At 39.5% G+C, this 24,586-nt stretch overlaps 1 protein-coding gene across 1 annotated transcript in view; it reads left to right on the forward strand.

Moving 5' to 3' along the window:
- The first annotated feature begins 12,836 nt into the window (after nucleotides 1-12,836).
- TBC1D15 (TBC1 domain family member 15) overlaps nucleotides 12,837-24,586 on the forward strand; it is a 73,411-nt gene continuing 61,661 nt past the window's right edge. Inside the window, exon 1 of the mRNA XM_070454200.1 lies at nucleotides 12,837-12,924. Coding sequence (XP_070310301.1) covers nucleotides 12,895-12,924 — 30 coding nt within the window. The 5' untranslated portion in view covers nucleotides 12,837-12,894. The remainder of the gene's footprint in view (nucleotides 12,925-24,586) is intronic.

Genomic DNA, 24,586 nt, shown 5'->3' on the forward strand with positions numbered 1-24,586 from the left:
ATCCTAAGGGAGATCAGTCCTGAATATTCATTGGAAAGACTGATGCTGAAGCTGGAACTCCAATACTTTGGCCACCTGAGGCAAAGAGGTGACTCATTTGAAAAGACCCTGATGCTGGGAAAGATTGAAGGTGGGAGGAGAAGGGGACAACAGAGAATGAGATGGTTGGATGGCATCACCGGCTCAATGGACGAGTTTGGGTGAAGGCCGGGAGTTGGTGATGGACAGGGAGGCTTGGCAAGCTGTGGTTTGTGGGGTTGCAATGAGTCACACACGACTGAGCAAATGAACTGAACTGAACTGACAACAAGGAATCCAGTTTTAGTACAGAACAAGAACTTTCTAACAATGAGGGAGGAAAAGTAAACTGGTTTTTAAAATTTTAGACAATACACATTGCTTAAAGTAGAAAGTGGAATTCCTCTTACGCTCTCAGGAGTTTAGCGTTTGCTTTAGAATCTACACTGCAGATACTTAGGGCCTTTTGTCTGTTCTCTTTCGCGCCTTAACAGGTACGGAAACCAAATAGTGCACTTAAGCAGTGGGCTCTGAAGCATTCTTAAATTCCAGTAACAGGATTAGTAGGCAGGACTCCTGATCTATCAGCTAATGAAATCATGATCCATGTATACTGTATGTCTTTTCTTAATGTTTAATATGCACTGAATTATGCATGCACATGCTATTTGTAGGGAACATTTGCAATAATGCCTTTCCAGCTTTTGTAGAGAAATACATCCCCCAAACTGTGGATGGAGTAGTAGACTGTAGCAACTGTTATTTTCAAGGATTCGATTTATGCAGATATCTGAATTTGCTAGTTTTTGTTTTCCATTAGCTTCATTAGAGTACAAAAGATAAATGCTGTAGATTCATACCAATTCATACCATTTAAATGATTATTATGTTGATATTCCTTTTTCTCCCCAAATAGCTTATAAATTTTGTTTTCCTCCTTCAATTATAGTTTTTTTTAAAAAACATTTAATAACATAAATTTCCATGACACACTAAAGGAGAGAAAAATGTAAGTGGGTAAGCAATGAAGCTGAGAAGGAAACATTTAATATTGGGTAATATGTGCCTTGATAGGAGAAAACAAGAATACCTCCTCAGGCTTCAACAATAACTCCATTTCTCAGTAGTTAGCAATGTTATTCTTCTGAAATAAATGGAAACATTTTATGAATAATCAGCAGTTTGGGAGGCTGTTTTTTATTATTTGCCTAACAGGGGTCTTTCATTTCTAGAGCATCATAACATCAGAGAAAAAAATATTGTATATACAGGCTGCCACTAAGAAAAAATTGACACTCAAAAACTCCTTATATATAACCATGCCTCAGGTTTGAAGTTTTTGTTTATTAGTTTTTCAATTGCTCTTTATTGCTTTTCTAGCTTACTCTTACAATTCTATTAGTAGAGGTTCTTTTGTCTATCACCACTCTGATGAAGAATTGTGGAGAAGCCTTCCAGGAGAAAGACTGATACCCTGGTTGATTCTTAAAGAATAAGAAGCCATTTCTTAGTGGAAATTTATAGGTTTGGGAATGGAAAGCAAGGGCATGCCAGGTTGAAGAGGGCACATCAGCAAAGGAAGAAATAGCGTAGTGTTCAGAGAAAAGCTAAATAGTTGGGGTCGTTAGAGTATAAAGTTCTGCAGGGAATGATGGAAAATAGGCTGAAGGGTCAAGGAGGGGTGCTGAATTTCATTCCATCAGTGTTGATGAAAAAATTGGTGGGTGATTTATGGGATTAAGGACATTGTGACTTAAGGGGGGAAAAAGGAAAGATTAAGAAGATTATTGAGCCTCATTGTTGGAAAAGGATTAGAAGGAAAAAATATTTTAAGCAGGGAGTAGTTGCTGCAGTTATTCATGGGGGTGATGACAGTGTCCTCAGATATAACAGGTAACGACAGAGCTATTACTTTTCAATTGTATCAAGGGTTAAACAGATTTTTCAACCCCAACTGTACTTATGGTGTGACAGACATACAGGCTATCTACCCAATAACCGGTTTTCCCTTTTTCTTTGCTAACTGCTTTCTAGTATTGAGAACTGTATACTCAGGACCATACTACATTTCCAGAGCCATACTATTTGAGGAATAAGATGCAATTCTGGCCAATGATTTTACAGAAAACCTCCTGAGGTCTTTTCATTACCCTTAAAAAAGGAACCCAGGTCTTAGCATGTCTTTATAGAAGGATGTGATTAATGGGGTTGCTGTAATCATTTTGAGATTCAGTGGACAGTTTTAGGATCAAGTACCAACATTCTGGAAATGAAGAGGGAGAAATACAGCACGAGGCTGGGTCTTTGATGACCTATTTGACCAATCCTGACTATCTTTTGAATTTTTGCTTTGTGAGACACAACAAAATCCACTTATAGTACATTTTTTGGTGACAATTTTTAAAAAAAAAATTTTATTGGAGTATAGTTGATTTACAATGCTGTGTTAGTTTCAGGTGTACCATGGATGTATCTGCTCCTTTTTAGACTCTTTTCCTGTATAGGGCATTGCAGAGTATTGAGTAGACGCACACCACTATGTATAAAATAGGGCTTTCCAGGTGGCTCTAGTGGTAAAGAACCCGCCTGCCAATGCAGGAGGTGTAAGAGGCAGGGCTCGATCCCCGGGTCAGGAAGATCCCCTGGAGCAGCAAATGGCAACCCACTCTGTTCTTGCCTGGAGAATCCCAGGGACGGGGGAGCCGGGTGGGCTGCCGTCTATGGGGTCGCACAGAGTCAGACACGACTGAAGCGACTTAGCAGCAGCAGCAGCAGCGCAACACCAAACCCAGGCAATTGACTTTGATACAATCCACAGAATTTACTCAGATTTCACCAGTTTTACATGCACTTATTTGTCTATGTATGTGAACACTTAGTATGCAATTTTATCATGTCGATTTATGTAACTATCACTCTGATCAAAATACAGATCTGCTCCATCACCACAAAACTTCCTTCCCTTTATAGCTACTCCCATCCTTTTCCCCTTCCTCCCTAATCCCTAACCCCTGGAAATACTAATTTGTTTTTAATATGTATAATTTTGCTATCTCAAGAACATTATATAAATGGAGTCATGTAGCATTAACCATTGTGGAGCTGATTTTTTTTTTCATCCAGCATAATTCTCTTCATCCATTCAAGTTGCTGCATGTATCAGTTTTGTTGTTCTTCAGTAGCTGAGTCCTGTCCAACTCTTTACATAGACAGCAGCATGCCAGGCTCTCTTGTCCTTCACTATCTCCCAGAGAGAATTTGCTCAAATTCTTGTTCATTGAGTTAGTGATGCTATCTCACCATCTCAGCCTCTGTTGGCCCCTTATCCTTTTGCCTTCAATCTTTGCCAGCATCAGGGTCTTTTCCAGTGGGTCAGCTCTTCGTAACAGGTGGTCAAAGTATTGCAGCTTCAGCATCAGTTCTTCCAATGAATGTTCAGGTTAGATTTCTTTTGGGATTGACTGGTCTGATCTCCTTGGAGTCCACAGTCCATAGTCCATAGGGACTTGTGCATAGTTTTCATTTCCCTGGGATAAATGACCAAGAGAACAACTGCTGGATCATATGGTAAGTGCATTTTATAAGAAATTGACAAAGTATTTTCCAGAGTGATTGTCTCATTTTATATTCTCACAGGCAATGTATTAGTGATCCAGTTTCTCCATATCCTTAAAAGATTTGGTGTTACCCATATTTTTTATTTTAGCCATTCTAGTAAGTAGGTTGTGATACCTCATTATGGCTTTACTTTGCATTTCCCTTATGACTAATGAAGTTGAACATCTTTTAAGTGCTCATTTTGCCACTTTTATGTCTTTAATAAAATGTGTGTTGACGTGTGTGATAGGAAGAACAATTTCCTCCCAAAAATATTATGCCATTATCCCCAGAACCTCAAGAAAATGTTACTTTGCACAGCAAAATTACTTTGCTGATGTGGTTAAAGGTATGGACTTTGAGAAGGGGAGAGTGTCAGGAATTATCTAGGTGGACTTAATCTAGTCTCATGAGTCCTTACATGGAGAACCTTTCAGGTGGAAATGTGACTAAGACAAAATCATTTACTCTGTTGTCCTACATCTTCCCATGCTTTTACTAACAAGTTCAAATATAAAAGTTATTCTTGTCCTTTTCATGCAACATGATATTTTCCCCCAATTGTGCATGCATTTACAATCTTCTTTTGATTCTCATTGTCCTGAAATGTTACAATTACATCCCTTGCTGTTAGTCTTTCTGTTACACTATGCTAGGTGCTTAGTGTGCTGATTCAGTTTGAAAATACACATCTGACATTTCTGAGAAATTTTTTGAATTATTTTGTTTAATAATTTCCTTTCTCCCATATTTTCTGCTTGCTGTTGTTTATTTGGATTTAAGATATCCTGTTCTACTCCACTAATTTTCTTAACTTTTCTCTCTTCATAACTTTCTCTTTTTGTTCTATTTTCTGGGACATTTACTCAGATTATATTTTAATCCATTTATGGGCTTTTGAATTTATGTTAGCATATTTTTAATTTCTAAAAACTTATTTTGGTTCCCTAAATATTCCTTTACATGGCCTTTTATTCTTGTTTCATGGATATAAAGTCTTCTCTCATCTCTTAAAGGAATTTATTACAATTAAAACATTTTCTTCTGGGCATTGCCTTTTTGTCTTGAATTGCTTGTTTGTTGGTTTGTTAATTTTGGTCTCTGCCTTTCTACTTAGAGATCTTCTTCAAATGTGGAGTGATCCATAGTTATCTGTTCATATTTAAGAGACAAACCAAAAGCTGATTGGAAGTTTTAGGTATAAAGGTGGGACCTGTTGATTTTTGTTTTTCATGATAGAATGAAGTGGTTGGGTCATTTCAGTGGAGATTCCCAACTGTCAATACTTACAGGTCTGATTTCTTCAGCTGGCCAACTTATCCCAAGAGAACTCCAGGAATCTCTTGCCTGCCACCAAAGTCTTTGCCTTCTTCATGGCGCTACCTTGTATGGGGCATGCATACTGCTCTGTGTGTGCTCGCTCACTCAGTCGTGTCTGACTCTTTGTGACCCCATGGCCTGTAGCCTGCCAGGGTCCTCTGTCCATGGGATTTTCAAGGCAAGAATACTGGAATGGGACTGCCATTTCCTCATCCAAAGGATCTTCCTGACCCAGGGATCGAACCCACTTCTCTGTATTGGCAGGCAGATTCTTGACCCGAGCCACCTGGGAAGCCCACTATCTTGTATGGTTAAGCACTAAAACAAAGTTTTTAGTCTGACTGTTATAAGAATTCGGGCAAGGTAGGGATAAATGAATGCTGACAACATTGGGTGAATCTTAATACATGATGTGTGACATGGAATAATCCATGAAAGACAAACAGGTCAGTCAAACTGAGGTGTGTGAAAATCAAACTGAACAGTTAATTAAATGCAGTAGTTTAGAGAGGAGAGTGATCACTTTCAGATGATAAGTGTAGCACAACCAACTAAGACACATCTCTAATGAAGTCTCTAGACAGCCATAAAGTAGCTCATGACTTTGGCAAACCATTAATCTCTAAGAGCCTCAATTTCTTCAACTGAAAAACCCAGAAGATTCTCTCTAAAGAGAATCTCCCACCCAGGTCCAAAGATTCTTTAAGGTGCTTCTTAAGATTCTTTGGCATTATATGATTTTTTTGAGTGATAAGCTATGTAGTGATATGAGTGATATGGCTATGTAGTTAAAATTACTAAATTCCTTTAAGACAGTAATTATTTTAAGTTATAGGAAACACTGACTTTATTTACATTAAATTTATGAATGCTACTTTAAAAAAAGCTGTACACTTGTTATACATAAATTTACTATGTTTTTTTCCTTCTATTGTAGTAAAATCCTACAAATGAAACAAATTACATTGAAATTCTGACATTCTTTCTTCCCCTTTGCATATAGACAGATAATATTGAAAATTGTCTCTTTCCTCTTGAATGTAAAGTTTCACTTCAGTTCAGTCACTCAGTTGTGTCTGATTCTTTGTGACCCCATGGACTGCAGGACACCAGGTGACCCTGTCCATCACCAACTCCCGGAGTTTACTCAACTCATGCCCATCTAGTCAGTGATACCATCCAAGCATCTCATCCTCTGTCGTCCCCTTCTCTTCCTGTCCCCAATCCCTCCCAGCAGCATGGTCTTTTCAAATGAGTCAGCTCTTTGCATCAGGTAGCCAAAGTATCAGAGTTTCAGCTTCCTCATCAGTCCTTCCAATGAATATTCAGGACTGATTTCCTTAGGATGGACTGGTTGGATCTCCTTGCTGTCCAAGAGACTCTCAAGAGTCTTCTCCAACACCACAGTTCAAAAGCATCAATTCTTAGGTGCTCAGCTTTCTTTATAGTCCAACTCTCACAGCCAAACATGACTACTAGAAAAATCATAGCTTTGACTGACCTTTGTTGGGAAAGTAACATCTCTGCTTTTTACTATGCTGTCTAGATTGGTCATAACTTTTCTTCCAAGGAGCAAATGTCTTTTAATTTCATGGCTGCAGTCACCATCTGCAGTGCTTTTGGAGCCCCCAAAAATAAAGTCTGTCACTGTTTCCATTGTTTCCCCATCTATTTGCCATGAAGTGATGGGACCAGATGTCATGATCTTAGTTTTTTGAATGCTGACTTTTAAGCCAACTTTTTCAGTTTCATCAAGAGGCCCTTTAGTTCTTTGCTTTCTGCCATAAGGGTGGTGTCATCTGCATATCTGAGGTTACTGCTTTTTCTCCTCGCCATCTTGATTCCAGCTTGTGCTTCATCCAGCCCAGCGTTTTTCATGATGTACTCTGCATAGAAGTTAAATAAGCAGAGTGACAATATACAGCGTTGATGTACTCCTTTCTCTATTTGGAACCAGTCTGTTGTTCCATGTCCAGTTCTAACTGTTGTTTCCTGACCTGCATACACATTTCTCAAGAGGCAGGTGAGGAGGTCTGGTATTCCCATCTCTTTAAGAATTTTCCACAGTTTGTTGTGATCCACACAGTCAAAAGCTTTGGCATAGTCCATTAGGCAGAAGTAGATGTTTTTCTGGAACTCTTTCACCTTTTCAATGAGCCAATGGATGTTTGCAATTTGATCTCTGGCTCCTCTGCCTTTTCTAAATCCAGCTTGAACATCTGAAAGCTCATGGTTCACATACTGAAGCATGGCTTGGAGAATTTTGAGCATTACTTTACTAGTGTGTGAGATTGAGTGCAATTGTGTGGTAGTTTGAGCATTCTTTGCCTTTCTCTGGGATTGGAATGAAAACTGACCTTTTCCAGTCATGTGGCCACTGTTGAGTTTTCCAAATTTGTTGGCATATTGAGTGCAGCACTTTCACAGCATCATCTTTTAGGATTTGAGATAGCTCAACTGGAATTCCATCACCTCCATCAGCTTTGTTCGTCGTGATGCTTCCTAAGGCCCACTTGACTTCACATTCCAGGATGTCTCGCTCTAGGTTGGTGATCACACCATCGTGATTATCTGGCTCATGAAGATCTTTTGTGTATAATTCTCCTTTGTATTCTTGCCACCTTTCTTAAAATCTTCTGCTTCTGTTAGGTCCATACAATTTCTGTCCTTTATTGAGCCCATGTTTGCATGAAATGTTCCCTTGGCATCTCATTTTCTTGAGGAGATCTCTAGTCTTTCCCATTCTGTTGTTTTCCTCTATTTCTTTGCATTGATTGCTGAGGAAGGCTTTCTTATCTCTCCTTGCTATTCTTTGGAACTCTGCATTCAAATGGGTATATCTTTCCTTTTCTCCTTTGCCTTTCACTTCTCTTTTCACAGCTTTTTGTAAGACCTCCTCAGACAACCATTTGCCTTTTTGCATTTCTTTTCCTTGGGGATGGTCTTGATCCCTGCCTCCTGTACAATGTCACGAACCTCCGTCCATAGTTCTTCAGGCACCCTGTCTATCAGATCTAGTCCCTTAAATCTATTTCTCACTTCCACTGTATAGTCATAAGGGATTTGATTTAGGTCATACCTGAATGGTCTAGTGGTTTTCCCTACTTTCTTCAATTTCAGTCTGAATTTGGCAACAAGGAGGTCACGATCTGAGCCACAGTCAGCTCCTGGTCTTGTTTTTACTGACGGTATAGAGCTTCTCCATCTTTGACTGCAAAGAATATAATCAATCTGATTTCAGCATTGACCATCTGGTGATGTTCATGTATAGAGTCTTCTCTTGGGAGAGGGTGTTTGCTATGACCAGTGTGTTCTCTTGGCAAAACTCTCTATACCCTCTGCCTTGCTTCATTCTGTACACCAAGGCCAAACTTGCCTGTTACTCCAGGTATTTCTTGACTTCCTGCTTTTGCATTCCAGTCCCCTTTAATGAACAGGACATCTTTTTTGGGTGTTAGAATGTAAAGTATAGCTGTGCCATTTCTAAGTGGCAAATTAGCTGATATTAATTTGTTAAACCTTTATATTTAATATCTTCTATGGGTCAGGCATTTGTGCCAGGTGCAGTGGTAACACATATAAAAAGCATTGTCCCTGCTTTTCAGTAATTCATAGCCTATTAATGAAAGGAAGGCAGTTCATTAAACCACAAAATATTTTCCAGCATGATACCATGAAAGTGCAGAAATGGAACCTCTTTCGTTGATCTCTGCTTGCTTGCTTAGCAGTCACTCAATTTTTTCTGGAATGGTTCATGGACTTTTCTCTGAGAATTACTCTTCTTCTGTTTACATGTACTTTGACTGAAGCTGTGGGTATGTGACTCAAATCTGGCCAATCATAACATTATATATTTTGGGTTACTGCAATCAGCTCAAGGATAATTCCATGATCCAAACCAAGTCAATCTGCTACAGCGAGAAGCAATCTTGGGACACAGCATGGGACATTCTAGGAACAACAGTTATTTGGCTGTGGTTGGAGAACTGGGTCTGAGTTGGGAAGGTAAAGCTAAAATACTAGGCCACAACAATTTATGAAGGTGCTTATAGCTATGCTGGAGAATTTGGACTTTTTCCTGAAGAGATAGGGAGCCATTAAGAGATTTTAAGCAGGGAGGTCACATGATCATGTTTATGCTTAGAAAGATTAATCTGGTAGGAATACAAATGATGAGATGGGGTAAGATGAAGACAAAAGCAAGAGAATGAACGAAGATGCCAGAATAGTTGTTCAAATCAGCAGTAATGAGAGACCTGAACTGCAGGAGTGGTAGTGGGGATAGGAAGGAGAGACATGATGGTGATGTTCCCCAGAAGACACACCAAAAAGGCATACCATGACAGCAGTACTTTCCTGGAGAAACTGGATTCTGACTGCATCTCTAGTCCAGTAGATGGTGGTCATTTTCAAAGAAGAAAAGCAAAATTTAAGTTTCATTTAAGACCATGTTTCTCAAAGTTTACTATATACACAAATCACCTGGGGATGTGTTAAAATGCCGATTTTGTTTTGGTAGGTCTGCGGTGGGACATAGGAGTCTGCATTTCTAACAAGCTCTCAGGAGATGATGGTATTGCTTGTCTGCAGACTACACTTTGAGTAGTAAAGATTTAGGATTTTTTAAGGTGTGAGTGGGCCATTCAACTTAAAAGTTCCAGTTGGCAGTGTATCTAGGCTCTAGATTTTAGAAAAGGGAGAGAGACTGGGGCTTGAGATATTTGGGAACCATCAACATTTAGGAGGTGATATCAGAACATCAAGATAATAATACAGAATTAGCTTTTGGAAAAAAGGAAGGAAGTCCAAGGATAATCCAAGGAAGCTCAAGGTAACATCGTAATTTAAGGGGCAGTCGGAGGATGAGGCTTAAGAACATGAAGTAGCAGATGAACCAAATTTTGCCAAATTTTCAATGAAAAGCCTTTAATTCCCAAGTTTGTCATATAAATATCAATAATAGCTACCATTTATTGAGGATTGGATTCTGAATACTGTACTAAGGGCTTCAATTTTCTCCAAAACACAGGGCATAAGGGATGTCATTAAAATTTTTCTCTAATGACACCCCATAGTTGGGAGCCATTATGGGAGGTCCCGTCCGTGACGAGGTCATGAAGAAAATACCGGGCAGGCAAGGCAGTCCGGGATCCCATCCATGACGAGGTCATGAGGAAAATACCTGACAGGCAAGGCCGTCTAGGATAAGGGACCCTCCAGGTTGGCCTCGGCCTCTATCCCACCCTGTATCCTCCCCCCTTTTCTGCTGTTGTTCTTGTTTGCCCTACTTTGGATTCTTGTGTTGCCTGCCGAGAGCTCTCCTGCTCCTCTTTCACTGAATGAAGACCAACTTAAAACCCCAATTAATAAATCTCCTGGACGCTGGTACCCTACGAAGGGGCCAGGGATGAAGGAAATGCTTCAATTCAAACCCTTTTGCTGGCATTCTGGCTTGTTTGATAAATGTGTGCTCTTATTGCACAAAATGCTCATAATTGTTCTAAACATCCTAAGCACAGTACGCTAACAAAAGAAACTATTAAGCATAGGCCCCTTTGCGGGGTGAGAAAAGCTCCACAAATATTATAGCCACAAATGTGCCTAAAAGAAAATAGTTTAGATAGAGATTAGCTGGTGACTTCTTGCAGGTAATTAACTTTTAGACTAAGAGCCTGTTTTGTGCCATATCTGCTGTTTTTGCAATCCTTTGCATTTCTGTTCTGTAAAAATGTAATCCTATCTAGTTCCCATGGAGATGACACCTAATAGAAAATAGATTAACCACAAAAAAGACAGGGTCGGCTACTGAAGTTGCTTAAAGTTGCACCAGGTGCAAGCCATAAATTGTCAACAGGCCTGAAAGCCAAAAGATATTATACATAGAGATTAACCATTAAAAAGGCCCTAATAGGCACAGAGCCCTTTGTGTAAGGAAGCCCTATTAGAAAATACAAAAAATATTGTTTTAAAAGTGGATGTTAGATCAATGTTTGATTGATGTTAATGTGCTGAGGTTGTGCAGTGGAAACTATTGTTAATATAGTTAAAGATATAGTAAAATAAGAGTTTAGCCCTAGTGTAAAAACAATGAGATAATTGTTAATTTTAACCAAGAGTGCTACACAGGGGCTGCCTCACCAGAGCCGCAGAGTCTTTGTGTGTTAAAGTTTTTAGATAAATTTAGCTGAGAATTTCTGCAAAAAGACTGACTTTTATGTTAACAGGATTGTATTTCTATTATGTTGCGACTTGCTATACCATGAAACTGCCAATTTTCTGTTTTCTGCTAATCTCAAGGCCAGAAGATAATGTACAAAAAATCTATGGGAAAAGACTCTCATAAACAAAAAATATACAGAGCACACCTGGTTTCGTGACGGACAAGCTGATATAATGTTAAACTAAGTCTGTGTGCTTATCTGCCCTTTAGAAATGTACCAACTTAGGGTATAAAGGCGATGGTGAAATATAAAGCAACTGCCAGACTGTGCTGCATATCCTGGTCTGGTCTCTCTCTTTCTTTCCCTAGCAGACTTGGCCCCATCAAGGCCGGTCCTATGTGTCTCTCTCTCGCAGACGCCCTTCATCCTGAGGGTTCCCCTGGATCCTGCTGGGGCTGGACCCTGGCACCCCATTACTCCAAGCTGATGGAAAACTTAATCTGTGTCTTGATTAGGGCTCAACACATCACATCTAGGATTGCATGAAGGTTCCAGGGGTCACACAGTCCAGTACTCTTGGAGAAGGCCCTCAAGTCTTCACTCAGTGTTGGTTACTGCTAATATGCTCCTTTCCCCAGCTTGTTCATCCTTTGCGGGTGAGCTATTTTGCCAACTGAATACCAAACTTGGGCATGGGATCTTAGTGATGGGTGGTATCTCTGATGCAGTCCTACTAAGTCCATTCCTAACTAAGGTCTTACAACTTCCTTCACCCATTAGGTTTTCAGTATTCCCAGAAGCAGCAACCCCCTTCCTCTGTTATTCCCATTGATTACCACTCAACCAACTTCAAAAGCCTCTAACCTCTCTCCACTGTGGAAGCGAGAAGTACCTCAATGTGCACAGGTGTTTTGGGTACAAAGGGAACTTTTATTCAGTCCAGGGGCAAGGGAAGTCCCATATTGTGTGCCGAGTGATAAGGGGTAGGATCCTATCATTCTGCCATTTTTCTACAACACTGAGAACAAAACAAATTATTATCTTAATATCTCAGCAAATCACCTCACCACATATGCACTGTCCCATGAGATCTTTGCAACCACTCCATAGGTAATTCTCATTTTCCATCCTGAAGCTTGGATGAGTTTAAAAACTTGTTTCCAGTCAACTGTGTAGGAGTTATGAGATACTGTGCACTGAACTCTGGAGCAACGAGGGCGTGGTATTATCGCAGTTCCTATCAAAATGCCTTGTTCTTGGTCATATGTCAGTGGCAGTCACCAGACTCAACGTCAGAAACTTTACACGAAGGCTAAAACTCTGTGTGCGCCTCGGAGAGAGGGCTGGATTCCGTTAAACTTCACTATAGCCCTATCTCAATTTTACAAATGAGACTTTGAGGCCGAAGGTGGAAGTGACTTGCCTATGGCCACAAAGCCAAGATCAGGTTTGTTGGGTCTCAGTATGGTGTTCTTTCCATCATACCAAGCTGAAGAGGCCTGGGAACAGCTCACAGCCTCGCTCCCAGACAAACTCCAAAATATGACCACTTCAACTTCCGTACTCGCCAAGGAAAATTAAACTGGTACTTGTACCTGAGACTCCACCCAAGTAGCCTCCGATTCCTACTCAGCGCGCATGCGTCAGGCTGCTCCGCCCCAGCCCCTTCGCCCCTCCGGCTTCCCGCCTCTCCCCGCCCATTTCCCGCCCGGATGTCAGCCTAGTTTTGCCGGATGTTGTTGTGAGTCTGGGAGACACGTGAGGCGCTGCTACGTCATCACAGGCACGCGCAGGAAACATGGCGACGGCGGGTGTTGTGAGCGGGAAGGTAGGTAACGGCCCCGGGAGGACACTCCTGTTTTTCTCCGGGTAGGGCTGCTTTTGCTGCTTGGAGGCCGGCTTGGGAGGGATGCGAGGCCCTTTCTGTATCCGGAACAACGTGTAGAGGATATAGGAGAAGATGCCTGGTTGTCAGCTGTTTTCTCGAGAATGCCGGCTCAGCCCGGGAATTGAGAGACCCGGCTCCTACTCCGAGACTAGCTAGGCCTTGGCGCTGTTTGGTCCGCTCTTCCCCAGGGCGAGGGGCTTTTATCGGTATTGCCTTTTCTGAGACAGGTGGTTCCCCTATTCCGTTTTTTTTTTTTCTGGCTCGATTTTCTCTGATTGTCGTTCTTTCTGTCACTCTAAGGACTCCAGGAATTTTTCTGTCTTCCTTTGAGGCGTCACTCTGATTCGCCTCTGCCTTCCTTTGCTTCACGCTGGTAAGGCATCTTTGTCCTGTTCGGGAGGAGCTAAAAACAGGTGCTTTGCAGCTGTGCACTTAGAGGAGCGCATTGGATCCATTTTACCAGATTGCCGAGTTGATTGGTGATGGTGAGCAGTAGGGATGTTTCCTCTCAGGGAGCTGGAGATTTACAACATCCCACGCTTGTCTAAGAAGGCGTTAGTTACGGTATTTATTTCTGAGGCAAAGCTGTGATGTTCCCATGGGAGACTCTGGTGACGTTTGACGGAGTTGGTCATTGACCGCCTCGTTTTTCGTTAGAAATTAGGATTAGGTGCTGAGGGTATTTCATCGCCTAGTGCTTATTCATGTTCCAAGTGAACGTCTTAATACCTGTTAGTACTACCGTGGCATACTACTGGCAACATTTCCAGTTGGAGGAGTATTTCGTAAACAGTTGGGTGCGGTAATGACTCATCTCATACCAAGGACTGTTTACTTTCCGCGGATAGCTTCCTCCGTTCCTTGATTTCACTCATTTTCTTTACGCCGCCCTCTGCATCCCATTTTGAATTGTGTGACAGCGTTTGTGCTTTAGTGTAGGAACTACTAGCCAGAATAACACAATACTTTTACTCTAAATTGTGACCTTGCGAAATTGAGCAAGCATGACTTCTCTGTCCTTCAAGGTCTTTATCTCCAGAATGGATGTGGTGCTAGTCATTATTTCTTGTATTGGAGTTAAGATTATATGAAATGATATAAGCATTAAGAAAGTACGTCCTTCTGCATACTGAATATTTCAAATGATGGTCATCGTTTTCGATCTTTGGTTGTCTTGTCTGTTTTAGTCTTTAGGATGGGTGCTGATCTTCTCTTTGACTCATTACATATAGTAAGATTTTCTATCTGGACTGATCCAATCTAGGATTTTCCAAGAAGGGATCCTTTCTATTTGAACTACAGTTCGCTCTTTCAGGTGTGGATTGATTTTGATGGAACCTTTGAGATGATGGAGCGGAGTTGTGAAATAGGACTTTTTTCACCCTTTCCTTCCAGGCACTCAATACCTTTCATAACCTGACTGCGTCTTTTATTTAACTCTACTTCTCCACCGCATTTATTCTCACACGTTGCAAACTTACACCCATTCTCATCGCTGCCCCTAAATTATTTTTTCATGCCAAAGGCTGCCCCTCTTTCAAATAATTCTGTTGTGACCAGTGAAACCTGCTTACTCCTTCCTCAGCAAGTTCAGATCTAGTTAATGGCGTCATCATTTACTTGGTTGCATGTAAAACAAACTTGGAGATGTCCGTTTCTGTAACAGCATTTAATCAATAAGATGGTAGGACTGATCAGATCCTACTAGTTTTACCTTAAAGAGATTTCTTAAGTTTGCTGCATCCTCTTCATTCTCAGCGCTTAGTTCATTCAGACATTTAGTCTTGAGTTCTCTGCAGATTTTTCTTCTTTTCTACAGTCTCTTTGCCCAGAATCTCCTCTCTACACAACCACTAGTTATTTTCTAGTGCACAAGTGTGATTCTCTTGTTTTAAAAAAACAAACAGAAAAGTATTCATTTTGTTGTTGTCACCATTAAAATAATACTCAAGGCTGGTTAACATGGCATTAAAAATCTGTGTTGACTTTCTGGCTTTATCTTATGCTTTTCTACTTCTCAGTCTTGTTTCTTTGGGAAAAGGAAGATAGGAAAGAAAACACACACGTATATTTGTGAAAGAGTGTGTATATGTGTCTCTGTATTTATTTATTCCTCACCCCCACCCCAAAGGTTCAGCTAAGAACTGTCTAATTAGAAACCTAGGGCAGTGAATGTTAACCAAGACTTTTAGGAATCACGTGTGGTACTTTTAAAACTATGGATGCTGGGTCACAGCCCAATTCTATTGATTAGAACCTCCTGGTGTTGAGATCTAGGATGTAGAGTAACTTTCCTACTGAGTCTGCTTGCTTGAAACTTTGATTCTACGAAGTCATGTGGTGAGGAAGTTAATCTCTGTCATATGGAGAAGCAGTGTAAGATAACAGCTATGGCATGGACTCTGGAGACCCAAGCCAGTTTCAAAAACTAACTTCACACTAGTGACGTCAGTCAAATTACTTAATGTCTCTTTGTTTCAGTTTCCTTATCTGTAATACAGTAATGATAATAGTATCCACTTCATGGGATTTTTAGGATTGATAAGGAAATGTATTAGAACAAAGCCTGGCATGTAGTGTGTAGATCCTGTGTAGGTGTTACCGATTTCCCTGCAAGTCAGTGGTTAAGTATGGTAGAATTTTAAAGGTTTAGAATATGGTTTTTGGTATGAGGGTGAAATTCATTTTTGAATTTCAGTTCAGTTGCTCAGTTTTGTCCGACTCTTTGTGACCCCACGGACTGCAGCACGCCTGGCTTCCCTGTCCATCACCAACTCTTGGGGCTTGCTCAAACTCATGTCCATCAACTTAATCATGCCATCCAACCATCTCATCCTCTGTTGTCCCCTTCTCCTCCTGCCTTCAGTCTTGCCCAGCATCAGGGTCTTTTCCAGTAAGTCAGTTCTTCGCATCAGGTGGCCAAAGTATTGGAGTTTCAGCTTCAGCATCAGTCCTTCAAATGAGTATTCAGGACTGATTTCCTTTAGGATTGACTGGTTGGATCTCCTTGAAGTCCAAGGGACTCTCAAGAGTCTTTTCCAACACCACAGTTCAAAAGCATCAATTCTTTAGTGCTCAGCTTTCTTTATGGTCCAACTCTCACATCCATACATGACTACTGGAAAAACCATGGCTTTGACTAGACATTTGTTTGCAAAGTAATGTCTCTGCCTTTTAATATGCTGTCTAGGTCGGTCATAACTTTTCTTCCAAGGAGCAAGAATCTTAATTTCATGGCTGCAGTCACCATCTGCAGTGATTTTGGAGCCCAAGAAAATAAAATCTGTTACTGTTTCCACTGTTTCCCCATCTGTTTGCCATGAAGTGATGGGACAGGATGCCATGATCTAAGTTTTTTGAATGTTGAGTTTTAAGTTCTAATTCTCAGTGTTTTTCTAGAATTTGAAAAATATCTTGTTTTAGAAGTCACGGGGAATTCTCTGGGGGTCAAATGGTTAGAACTCTGCGCTTCCTTTGCTGGGGAACTGGGATTCTGCATGCTGCATGGTGTGGCCAACCCCCCTCCAAAGTCATGTAGTTTTGATGAATGAGAAATTGTCCCAGTAGGGCGGTGGTGAAGGAGACAGAGCCTGACTGCTGGGGGTCAGAACCGAGCTCCACCATTGTATAGCTGTGTTACTTTGGGCAGATGTCTGAACTTTCTGTGCACCAGTTTTCTCATTTGAGAAATGGGAGCTAATGAAGTAGGATGGGAGCTAATGATTATTTTCCATCATCACGTTGTGGAGAGGATTAAATGAGTTAATATTTAGAGCATTTAGAATAGTGCCTGGTATCAGATAAGTGCTTAATAAATGTTAACTGCTGTTATGATTATTGTTGAGGATTTTTCAGACTGTCTTAAAGTTGTAAGGTTATTATTTGTTTGGAAGTAGTTGAATATTTGTTTTTTGCTTCCATTTTCTACAGAGATTAAAGCTGCCCCAAAATACTAAAGCACTATAATGTAAAATAAATTGGAGGGAAAAAAGGCAAAAGGAAAGTAAATAATTGACATATCACTATATAAGCTTAAGGTGCACAGCCTGATGGTTTGATTTATATGTATAGTGTATATGTATAGATCCTTCTGTATGCGGATAGATCTTCTCATGTAGATCGTCTTTTGAATTTTTAGGGGAGAAATAGGGCCACTCCCTGCAAAAGCTGTCCTGCTTTAGGATAATTAATGGAATAAGTTGACATCACAAAGGAGGCAGGAGAAAAGAGATAGTTAGAAGTAGGTTTTGGCCTTTATACCCAGTGCCTATGAGGGTTGCAGTTTCCTTTTATTCATTTACAGAATATTTATTAAACACCTGATTTTTTCCAGGCACTATTCTAGGCATTAGGGATACATTAGATAGTCCTTACCTTGGAAATTACAGATTTCAGTTCTTCAGAAGGAAAATATTCACTAAAATCCACCCCCTTATCTTGTTTAAGTAAATTCAGTGAGTTTCAGATTTTTGAAGTGGTGCTGTTAATAGTGACATTTGTTTTCATGAGGCTTGTAGACTGGACTCAGCCTCATGAGCACAAGGCCTGAAATGGTTCCCCTGTACCTGGCATAGTGCCGCCACATAGGATGTATTCACTGAGGAGGAAACAGCAAGAAAATAGGAAAAAAACACAAATGAAGGGGGACTAGAGGAAGAGTGATGGATTCACTGAAAGCACTCTTGTTTTGGAGTTGAAAAGTCCTGTGTTAGTATATTTACATTTCTCTCTAGGCCTGTGTGTTTTACTGTTAGAATTTGGTTCTGTTGAAAATAGCTTGAAACAATTGGGAAGTCACCTGTTGTTTCCCCACGCCCCCCCCCCCCCCCCCCGGGTTTTTTTTTTTAGTGGTTTTTTAGTAAGAATTTATTTTGTAGCTTAAATTTGGCCCTTTCCATTTCCTTTAGATAATGTTTATAGTCCTGTGAAATCCTATGCTTAAGAAAGATTGATATTCTTATTATCTGGTAGGTTTTCCTGGAGAATTTTCTTAGACTGTGTGTGTGTTAGTTGCTTAGTCGTGTCTGACTCTTTGTGACCCCACGGACTGTAGCCCGCCAAGCTTCTCTGTCCATGGAATTCCCCAGGCAAGAATACTGGAGTGGATTGCCATTCCCTTCTCCAGAGGAACTGCCCAACCCAGGGATCGAACGCTGGTCTTCTGCATCGTAGGCAGATTCTTTACTGTTTGAGCTACAGGCAAGTCCTCTTCTTAGACTAGATCTTATTTAACGGTGGTATCTTCCTGGTGTAGGATACAATGAATATGTCTTCCTTATTTTTCTGGCATTCTTTAACAAACATTTGAGTACCTTCTGTGTGCTGAGTTCTTTATTCTTGACACAGCACAGTAGTTTGCCATTTTAAGAAGTCATTTCAGTTTGTGATTTAATAAAAACATGACTTGGGGAAAGAATTTAAATATTGTTTGCTTTGATGGGTCTTAGTTGCTGAGACTAAATGAAAGGAAGGGAATCCTTTGGAAATGTGTTGACTGTTTCTTGCGCAGCCTGTGGTGTGTCTGTGGTCGTTGGCATGAGAGAAGTCCTTCATTTAACCTCGTTGTTCCTCGTCTACCGCCTTCCTGTCTGACATGGTTGGGCACACTGACACTCTTAGGAGGCAGTGAAGTTCCGCCTGCCTTTTACTGAGAGTTGTACTGTCCTCAGTGTCTCTTTGTCTTCACTCTAAGAATTTGTGTGGTTTGTTACTCCTAAAACCACCTGTGTTCCACATTGCTTTGAGTTCCACAGTCATTACTGACTAACATGCCCCAAATAAACTCACTGTTTGCATTCTTTCTTCTGTATTCTCTCTTTCAGTTTTGTCCTGGAGTCTCCTCCTTCACCTCCCACATCTAATCAGTCACAAAGTAATGTCATTTTGACCTTGTAATTACCATTCTAAGCCATCTGCCTTTCCTCATCCCACTGCCGCTGCCTTGGTTCAAGCCACCATGAATTGCTTCCTCTCTGGATTATTGCAGCTGTTCTTTCTTGGCTCTGCAGCTGGTGTGTTGGTTTTGAAAAGGCAGGTCTGACATGGCATTCCTCTGCTAGAACTTTCTAATGACTTTCAGTGGTAAATAATTGTCTTCAGGGTAAACTCCAAACTCCCAAATTCCTGAGCGTGTCTTAAAAACATTGTAGTCACTGGAGGCTTTCCAGATGGCTCAGATGGTAAACAGTCTGCCCGCAATGCGGGAGACCTGGGTTCGATCCCTGGGTTGGGAAGATCCCCTGGAGAAGGGAATGGCAACCCACTCCAGTATTCTTGTCTGGAGAATTCCATGGACAGAGGATTCTGGTGGGCCACAGTCTGTGGGGTTGCAAAGAGTTGGAACCGACTGAGCGACTGACACATATGATCTGATCCGATTCCTGCTCTTGTGTCAGAACTGTTGGTCACTGCTTGCCGATCTGGGTTGCAGCCATTCATGGAACTACTCTCTGCATAGAACACATGCCTGGTGCCCAGAACATACACCCTCTTTAAGGTAACATTGCCATTCTTCAGGTCTCGGGCTGTATGTCACTCTAGTTACAGTCTTTCTGATTTCTCATCCTGCCTCACCCCTTTTGTGTAGGGTGGAGGTGTTGGTCGCTCAGTCATGTGCGACTTTCTTCCACCCCATGAACTGTAGCCCGCCAGGCTGCGCTATGGAATTCTCCAGGTGAGAATACTAGAGTGGGTAGCCATTCCCTTTAGGGTTTGCTCTGGCAACTGTTTACATCTTTATTAAACCATACGTTGCTTTTATCTGTTTTCTTGTCCTAACCGCCAATTAGATCGCTGTGAAGGCAGTGACTGAATCTTACTTATTTTTACCCAGAAGCTTGCTCTGTGCCTGGCACAGTGTAGGCATTCACTATATAACTATTGAAGAAATAACTGTAATTGACATCTCATACAAGATCCTATGTACACTTCTATCACATTCTTCTATGATCGTTGACTTACATGACATTCCTACTTAGTCAGACACTTTTTATGATGTATGTTTTTCCACCAGCACCTTTTATCTCCAAATCTAGTTGGTGCTAAGTAAATGTGAATGAGTAAAGAAACTTAAATCAGGTTAGGTGAATGCAGATGATTGGATGTGTTTGGATAGGCTATACTTGTGTCCTTTTGAAGGAGTTAGTCGAAGTTGTTTGCAGAGAGAAGGTATAAAAGGGTGTTCGAGGCAGAAGGAACAGGATGCACACAACACACAGAGGCACACGGCTCTGAGGAACAGGGGAGTTCCGAGGGCCCACAGCACTGAGTGTCTCGGAGTGACAGGTGCTCCGGAGAGGTAAAGGGTGGAGTCAGAAGAATTTTAAGCTCAGGTGTGGTATGGTGAGACATACGTTTTTTATAAAGGTCATTTTTGTCAGTTGTTAAACACTGTATGGTTTACACAGATCATTGGAAGGTGACTAGATTGGGGAGGAGTGATCAGGATATTATTTTAGTAACCCAGGCTAAAAATGATGAAGGGTTAGTGTCAGAGGGGAAGGTTTGAGGGGTTTTAGGAGGTGGCATGGGGATGGTGAAAGAGGCATTTAGGTACTGGGTGGAGGGGCTGTCTTACAGTTGGGAATATCAGAGGAGCAGATTTAGGATAAAACATACTGAGTGTAAGATGCCTGTGGGTTGTTCAAGTGGAGACATAAAGTCTTATATATTGCTTATATATTGCTCATTAGAGTTTCTGGGCTTATTCTGGCATTTCCTGCAGATAACATCTCTAATCAAAACTTTAAATTACTTATATGCTGAATAGTTTTAAAGAAACTGAATTTTGTAACTTTCTTGCTGTTAAATTTAGCTTCAAAATTCACAGTTGCTAAAGTTCAGAATGTATGTTGTGTATAGTAGGTGTTGAATTTCCAGTTTTGGACAGAGATTTAAGGCAAGGATTTTATCCCTAAAACCTAAGAGTAAATTTCAAATATTAGTTGAATGTTTTATCTTTAGCTTTTGAAAATAAAGATTATAATAATACAGATAAAAATCCAATTCCAGTAAGTGTAGGAACAAAATGAAAAATTATCTGCCATTGTATTGTGCAACTTTATTCTAATTTCTGTTAAATTAAGAGGTCAGTAAGTTTATTCTAAATAATTTGCTGTGGTTCCCAGAGTACTTTTAATGAGTTGTGTTGGACATGGTTTCTTTGGTAAAGGAAAAAAAAAATCTGCAGTTTCTCCCATGTCATGTCAAAATGTCCCAGGCTGTGATTGGAAGTTTTATAAATATAATTACCTAGTTAGGCATCTTAGCAAATATTTAAGACCATTTTATTCCAAATAGAGAACTTTTCTCCTTTTTTTAGTACCTTTACATATTCTTTTTTTTCCCCTCCCAGGAGGGTGGGAAGAAGTTAGAATGCTCTAGCTTGTGTAAAGATTTTACCTTTTTTATAAAATTACCAGGTACATCCAGGCAAGGAACTTTTATCTTGTTTATTTTTTCTGCTCTCCATGGTGTCTGGCACATAATAAGTGCCCAATAAAAGTTTGTTGAATTAAGTTTAGATAATTGACTTATCACCACCAAGTGGCAAGTCTTTGAATGTGCTTGATAGTCTTTGCTCCCTATGGACACTTAATCCCCAAAGAAAAATAGATAAGGTGTGAATTTTAAAAAATTTTTTGAGACAGGATCAGCAACTTTTTTTTTCCAGTAGGATACTTCTGCCATGTGTTCACTTTTATATTGGGTTTTACGGTGTAAAATAGACTTTTCCTGTTTTTTATACAGCTTTATTGATGTACTAATTGGCAACCAGTAAGTAGCATATAGTATGTATAATTTGATAACCTTTAATACAATATAGACCCATCAATAAAATCAAAATAATGACATATCTACCACTCGAAAGTTTCCTCTTGACATATTGTAATCTGTCACTGTCTTCATCCTGTCCACAGGCAACCACTGAGCTGCTTTTTGTGACTAGTTTGCATTTTCTGCAGTTTTATATAAATGGAATTATATGGCATGTACTCTATTTTTGGCCTGACTTTCTTTATTCAGCATAATTATTTTGAGGTTCATTTATGTTGTTGCATGTATCATTAGTTAGTAATTCCTTTTTTTGCCAAGTAGTATTCTGTCATATAGGTATATAGGTGTATGTATGTTTATTCATTGATCTATTTTTCTTTTTCACTTTTGGCTTTACAAATAAAGTTTCTGTGAACATTGATGTATAAGTCTTTGTATGAATATATGCTTTGTATTTTGTCGGGCAAATACCTACGTGTAGAATAGCTGGATCACAATGTTAGTTTTGGGCTTCCCTGATAGCTCAGCAGGCAAAGAATCCACTTGCAGTGCAGGAGACATGGGAGTCGCAGGTTTGATCCCTGGGTCAGTAGGATTCCCTGGAGGAGTAAATGGTGACCCACTCCGGTCTTCTTGCCTGGAGAACTCCATGGACAGAGGAGCCTGGTGGGCTGCAGTCCATGTGGTCACAAAGAATCAGGCTAAGCACATGGCACAATGTAAACTGGATATTTAGGATTTTAAGAAGCTGCCAAACTGTTTTCCAAACCATTTTACATTCCCACTGGTGGTGTATAAAAGTTCTAGTTGCTCCACATCTTTGTTAACACTTGGCATGTTAGTTTAAAAAATTAGTCATTTTAATAGATAGTTTCAGTTTGCAGTTCCCTGATAACTTAGCAACTAAAAACAGCAAAACAATGACTTATGATGTTGAGCATTTTTTTATGTGATTTTATGTCATCCCTTTGGTGCAGTGTCTGTTTAAACCTTTTGCCCTTTTTTTAATTTAAAATTTTTTTGCTCATTTTCTTGTTACTGAATTTTGAGAGTTATTTTTATGTTCTGGATATAAGTCCTTTATTACACATCCAACATGACTTGCATGTATTTTCTCCACCTGAGCTGTGACTTTTCATTTGCTTAATGTCTTTTGAAGAGAAGTTTTTAATTCGATGATTTACCAGTCTTTTATGCTTTTGGCATCATTTCTAAGTTTTTTTGTTGTTGTTGAACCCAAGGCCACATAAATTTTGTCCTAAATTTTCTTCTTAAAGCTTTGTAGTTTTTAAGTTTTGCATTTAAGTCTTGTCCTGTTTGATTTGTGTATGTAGTGTGATGTAAGGGTTGAAGTTTTATTTTTTTGCACATGGGTATCCATTTATTTGAACACTGTTAAAAAGACTATAAATTTAATTTTCTTAATTTATACTGTACTACTCAGGACAGATTATCTTTTTCATCTTGTTTGTATTGGTGGCTGTGTCTCTTAAATTTGTTTTAAGTTGTCAAATTCATTAGTATAAATTGTTCATAAATATTCTTGGTGTCTTTTTTACTTGTGTACATCTGTAGTGATGTTAAAGTTCTAATTCCGAATGTTGGTAGTTTGTGTCATTTATTTTTTCCTCATCTATCTGGCTAGAGTTTTAACAGTTTTATTTCTTTTTTGTATTTTATTGATTTCTACTCTGATCTTTATTTCTTCCTGCCTTCTTTGGGTTTAATTGGCATTTCGTTTTCTAGTTTCTTAAAGTAGATGCTGAGGTCATTAATTTGAGACCTTTTTTCCTTTCTGATAAAGGCATGTAACCCTATGTGTTTCCCACTAAGCACTGTTTTAGTGGCATTGCACAGACCATGCACAGGTTTTAATATAAGCTTGCATTTTAATTTGGTTCAAATACTTTCTAGTTCTCCTTTGATTTCTTCTTGATCCTTGGGTATTTAGAAGTATGTTATTAATTTTCAGGTATGTGAGAATATGCCAAAGATATTTCTATTACTGATTCATAATTTAATTCTATTGTAGTCACAGAATGTACTTGAATTCTTTTAAGTTTATTGATATTTGCTTTATGGCTCAATTTTTGATCTGTCTTGGCAAATGTTTTGTGTATATTTGAAAGAATGAGTATTCTTTCACGTATTCAAATGAATACTGATTCAAATGAGTATTCAAATGAATACTCATTCAAATGAGTATTCAAATGAATACTCATTCAAATGAGTATTCAAATGAATATTGATGGGTGGAATGTTTTGTAAGCATAAATTAGGTCCAGCTGGTTGATGGTGTTATCAAGCCTTCTATATTATTACTGATTTTCTTTTTATCGTTTAATCAGTTATTGAGAGGGGTTTGAAATTTTACAGTAATTGTGGACTTGTTTATTTCTTCTTACAGTCCTGTCACTTTATGCTTCACGTTTTTTGAAAGTCTTATTAGGTGCATAAATATTTAGGATTGTTAGATCATCTTGAACCATTGACCATTTTATCATTAGGAAATTATCTTTCTAACCAGTAATATTTCTTTTGTCCGGAAGTTTATTTTTGTCTGATATTAATATATCCATTCTATCTGTTTTCTAATTAGTGTTAGTATATCTTTTCACCTTTTTATTTTTAATCTATTTATGTCTTTATATTTAAAATGCTTTTCTTGCAGGTAGCATAGAATTTGGGCTTACTTTTCAATCTGATACTCTTTTTAGTTGGAGTCTTTAGGTAATTTGTATTTAATGAGATGTTAAATTTAAGTCTTATCATCTTGCTAATTTTTATTGTGCCATCTCTTCTTTGTTCCATTTTCTTTGTCTGCCTT

This window comes from Odocoileus virginianus, chromosome 24 (assembly GCF_023699985.2).
Source record: "Odocoileus virginianus isolate 20LAN1187 ecotype Illinois chromosome 24, Ovbor_1.2, whole genome shotgun sequence".
NCBI classification, from domain to species: domain Eukaryota; kingdom Metazoa; phylum Chordata; class Mammalia; order Artiodactyla; family Cervidae; genus Odocoileus; species Odocoileus virginianus.